The 5,111-nt window shown below is 37.3% G+C and overlaps 1 protein-coding gene across 1 annotated transcript in view; it reads right to left on the bottom strand.

The window, feature by feature from the left end:
- Positions 1 to 5,111, bottom strand: part of Ireb2 (iron responsive element binding protein 2) — a 51,318-nt gene that overhangs the window by 33,184 nt on the left and 13,023 nt on the right. Inside the window, exon 3 of the mRNA XM_004628699.2 lies at positions 468 to 633. Coding sequence (XP_004628756.1) covers positions 468 to 633 — 166 coding nt within the window. The remainder of the gene's footprint in view (positions 1 to 467; positions 634 to 5,111) is intronic.

The following is a 5,111-nucleotide window of genomic DNA, read 5'->3' as shown; positions in this document are numbered from 1 at the left end:
CATAATAAGGAACAGGTATTTTTCATCAAGTATTGATATGTTGAACTTTAAGTCCCTACATAATATGATAAAAAAATTTAAAAATTAGATTATATTTTACAAATAGGATAAAGAATTCTATGCTTCTCATGTTTGCACGTAAGCCCAAAAATCTCACCATATGTAACCTTGAAGCAGGACAGTTCCACAATATTCCTAGGAAAAGCTATTTTTGAAAATATGACATAAGAACCAAGTTTTTAAAATTTATGAATTAACCTTCAAATTTAAAAAGAAAACTTCTATCCATGAGGGAGCTCAAATTTTTAAGCAAAAGCACTGAAAATCTGTTTATGAAATATAAACCTGTAGACCGGGGAGATGGCTCAGTAGGATAAACATTTGACTGGCAAACTCAAGGATCTGAGTTCAATCCCCGGTTCTGGAAAAAAAAAAAGAAAAGAAAGAAATATAAACCTGTCACTCACGTAAAATCTTGAAGAAGCACGTGGGCAGGGAAAAGGGGCACTTCCACATTGCTCTGTCTGATTTTCCAGTCTAAAATGTTCATAACATCTTCCTTCTTCACAAAGAAGCCATCACACTTGCGTACAGCAGCTTCCAGCAGGACCCGTACTGAGTAAGGCAGAACGTCTAGTGAAGAGGAAAGATGATGAAGGAGAGGACAGTCACACCCACACACTGCGAAATTCTTGCCACAAAGAACAAAAGATAGGGGCCAGGGAGATGGCTCAGTGGAATAAGTGCTTCCCTAGCAAGCGCAAGGGCCTGAGTTCAAGCCCTGGTTCCACAAAAACAAAACAAAAAAACCAAAAGATATACTGTTTTTTCAATTTAAAAATTTCACTGTAAGTCTAGCAAACTTAGTGTGTAATGCCACTCATGTTAACTTTGACTTCTCTGTCCATATGCCCCAGGAGATAAAAAAACATTAAAAATTCACACAAGAACTGAATTGGGCTGGAGCTGTGACAGATAAATACTTCACAATGCAAGAAGACATAGAGAAATTGGAAAGCACAGAATACAGATTAAATACAACAATTAAATATTTGCCTATTATGGCAAAACAAAATTATCTAACAGTTTGTAATAAATTTAAAACAGTTCCACCAAAAACGGTTCAGATTTGAACTAGGTGTGGCACATGCCTATAATTCCAACCCTCTGGGAAACTGGGGATGTAGCTGAATGTGAAGGTCTTAGGTTTAATTGCCAGTACTACAAAACAAACAAACAAATCCAAAAGCAAGAAACTGACAAAAACTAAATAAAAAAAATTTTAAGAGATTGAAGCTTAAAAGAAAATAAGGGCCAGAAGTGGTGGTGCATAGCTGCAATCCCAGCACTCAGGAGGCTGAGGCAGGAGGATTGCCACAAAAGGTCATTCTGGGCTACAAGGTGAATTCAGGGGCAGCCTAAATTGTACAGCAGAGACCCTCTCTCAAAAAATCAAAGCAAAACAAAAGTAAATCAGGATGCTTAAGTGAGTAAAATCCATTTCATAAAAACTTTCACTCCTATCAATTTTAAGCATATATTACACAGAGAAATTTTAACATTTAAAAATTTTTAATCATTCTAAATTCTCATGTTAGATTTGGTCATACCAGTGTTTAAGATTAAAGAAAGATTTAGAAGACTGGATAAATTATGGCAATAGACACAATTGATTATTACACACCTGTTCTAAGGGACGAATTGTTCTACGTAGTAATGAGTAACCTCCACAACACATCATTAAGAGAAAAGGTAGTACAAACAGTGTTTATAGTCTATACTATCTTTCCTTGAAGGGGGGTAAAATATATATGAATATATAATCTGAAATACGTCTGGTCCCATGTGTTTGAAAAATAATCTGTATTTTAAAAACACATTTTATGTAATTCTTCCCCCCCAAAAGCAACAATGTAAGCACAGACTGAAGAAATTAGTATATAGCCTACACAACATTCTGAATGTACTCCCCAGTACACAAATTACACTTAGCCATTGGGTGGGGTAGGAGGGGAACAAAGAGGAAGAGACTAAGGCAGCAAATACTTTTTTTTTTTTAATTAAACTGGGAATCAACTCTTTGAAGTGGTGCTATACAAGCACAAAAATAGAGCAGCTAAGTTAACAATCAGTTGTGGGCTGCAGGAGTAACTGCATGGTACAATGCATGCTTAGGACTAAAAATTTACTAGCATCTCAGCTTGTTTTAAAAAACTATCTGTCAAATTAAAACAAAAACAGCTCTTTGGAGAAATCACCATCTGCATAAAATGAGCCTGGAACATCTTGTATCAATCAAAGAGTGTATCAAAGATTAATAAGGGTTGCTAATGGATCAATGTGGGCATCAGTACGCAATGCCTACAACGCACTGAAACACCCCAGCTATCAGCCATAGCTCTTGGTTCACAATGACTCTTAAGAAACACTCTTTGTTCATCAAAAGTGAAGCTGCCTGGACATCAACTCATGATTCCAAGCAACCAATAGCTAAGAGAAAGGCCATTAAGAATTACTGGTAATAAACGCAGAGCACAGGAAGTAATTAGAACCATCAATGTGGAACACCTAATGAAATAAAAGGTCTGGACCATGTGGGTGCTAAACTTTAGGTGATGGGTAGACAGAAACTAAAATTTAACTAAGATTATCCACGACCTGAACCTAAAGATCTGCTGATGGGAAATGCTGGACAGAGTAGACAGAGTAAAGTGAAAGCACCAAGCAGCACTCTCTCCGATCTGCAATGTGGCTCTGGGAGGGGATAGAGTTATGTAGCAAAGTGCTGGCCTAGATGGAGTGAGGCCCAAAGCTTTACAGAGGAAGAATGTTTACATCTGCAAGAAGTTTCTTCTAAAGAAAACAGGATGGAAATGGGGAAGAGAGGATTGGCAAAGACTGAATGAACCCTGAGGGCAAAAACAACCAAATGCTTTCTGTGGATCTCACCAGAACTCTACCTGAAACAAAGGAAAAAACATGCTGAGACAAGTGGAAAACTATGAAGTGTGATCAAAAACATGAAGAAAAAAAAAAAAAAAACAGTGAAGGCAAAATACAAATAAAAATTAAAATTTTATTACAGTGAAAGACATAGTGCCAATGCCAAGGAAGTAGTCCTCCCTCCTTCCAACACATGGATCTTATCATTCTAGCCATTTTCTGAAGCAGCTCTGAAGTCCCCTTCCTGAGTATCTTCAGTTGTGCTACTCTGGATGCCTCAATGTCCTGAATCTATCCAAAACATTTCCTTTTCATGGTCATTTTTACTTTAGGGAAGGTACCTGAAGATGCCAGATCCAGTGAATAAAGATGAGGACAACTGTAATGGCTTACAAATCTGCCTCTCCAATGGATGGCACTCAGCATTGCTGCATTTTTTTGTCATGTGAGAACAAGGTCTTGCAGAGCTGCTTCATAAAGCAACAAGAACACTGAAGTAAGTGCTAGAAGAAAGGGGGAGGGTTCTTTTGTAGTACTGGGGATTGAACTTGGACCTTGTGCTTGTCAAGCAGGTGCTTATGCTGCTGAGCTACCTCCCTAACACTCAGGGGAGTATTTTTTGAAGGAGATTAAAGGAAGTATTTTTTGAAGGAGATTTCTTTTACTGCAATAAATTTACAATGTGATCATCTGCTGCATATTTTTATCACACTTTGTATACCGATAACTGGGTTTAGACTAAGGAATTAATGCTGTTAGGTATAATAATGGCATTGTGATTTTTAAAAGTTCCTTGGTATATCAGATATACCCACTGAAGAATATTTACAGATTGTTAAAATGATATAGTACCTGGCTGATAAATACATGGTGGATTTCTGTACTAGTCTTGGCTTACATTTTTTAATTAGGAAAATATTTTTTGACTTTTCTAGTACATTCTAGCAGTAGGAGCTCTTAGGAAGTTAAGAGCCTACACCAGACTTGTTATAAGGAAGTAAAAAAAGTAAACACCTGCAGGACATAGCAGGTGCAAAGAGGGGTGGGGTAACAAAATATCCAGAGAAAGGTGCGTGGTAGTTGTCGTCCTTTCATATTCACAATAAAACTGAGAGGGAGGTGCTGAGTATCCATTCACCTGGCTCCCACATTACCAAGGTTTCCCACAAGAAAAGTGTGCTCACTACAAGTGATAAACCTGTATGTGTGAGTCACCCAGTCAAGATGACTCTTCCTGCTGTATCTTTTTTTTCCATATTTGACAGTTTTCACATACATAAATGAAAGATCAATCAAGATGTCATTAAAGAAAAAAAAAGATGTTATTAAGGAAGAAAAAGAACTATAAAGTTAGAAACATTAATTCAAACCCTGTATTTACTATTCAGGTATGACCTTAAATTGATCCATTTTCTCATTTAAAATGAAAATACTGACTGCCTAAGAGAATTAGGTGCAGAAATTTTTTTTCTTTTTGAGACAGGGTCTTACTATAATTTAGGCTGGCCCTGAACTCACTACGCACTCCATCAAAGCTGGCCTCAGACTTATGGTAATCCTGCTTCAACCTCCTAAATGTTGGACTTGTGTGTTACCATGTTCCGCTAGGTTTTTTTAAATAGGACATTTGAAGATAATGAGAAGAAAAATGTCAGAGAAATTAATATATACTTTTAACCTTTTGACTTGGTTAATTACTCTGGAAAAGCAATCTCAGGAGTATTTCTTAAGTATAGAAAACATGCAATCAGATTTCTAATGAAACATGGCCAACAACAGTAATTATCTTTATTCCCTCCTGCAACTAAGACAGCAATGGCAAACCCATAACATGCTCTTTACTGTATATTTCTTTTAAAACAAAAGACATTAAGAGTTGTTTTTTCTAAACTAATACCTTAGTATTCAAGTTTAATTGCACTGTTGACACTTTGCAATAAATAAATGGGTTTGGTTGCAGTTGAGCACTCAGTCTCTAAAAGGTTCACCATCACTACACTAAGACAGCAGTTAAGAAACAGCAATATTGGGGCTGGAGAGATGGCTCAGTGGTCTAAAGCACCTACTTGAAACAAGCTTGGCAAAGCACAGGGACCGCAGTTCGATCCCCAGCACCACATGCCAGCCAGCCCCGCCCCCTGGTGGGCTGAGCTGGCCACACACACACA

The sequence above is a fragment of the Octodon degus genome, unplaced genomic scaffold (assembly GCF_000260255.1).
Source record: "Octodon degus isolate 3935 unplaced genomic scaffold, OctDeg1.0 scaffold00026, whole genome shotgun sequence".
Classification (NCBI taxonomy): Eukaryota; Metazoa; Chordata; class Mammalia; order Rodentia; family Octodontidae; genus Octodon; species Octodon degus.
The sequence above is the reverse complement of the archived record's forward strand: the minus strand, read 5'-3'. Positions and strand labels throughout refer to the sequence as shown.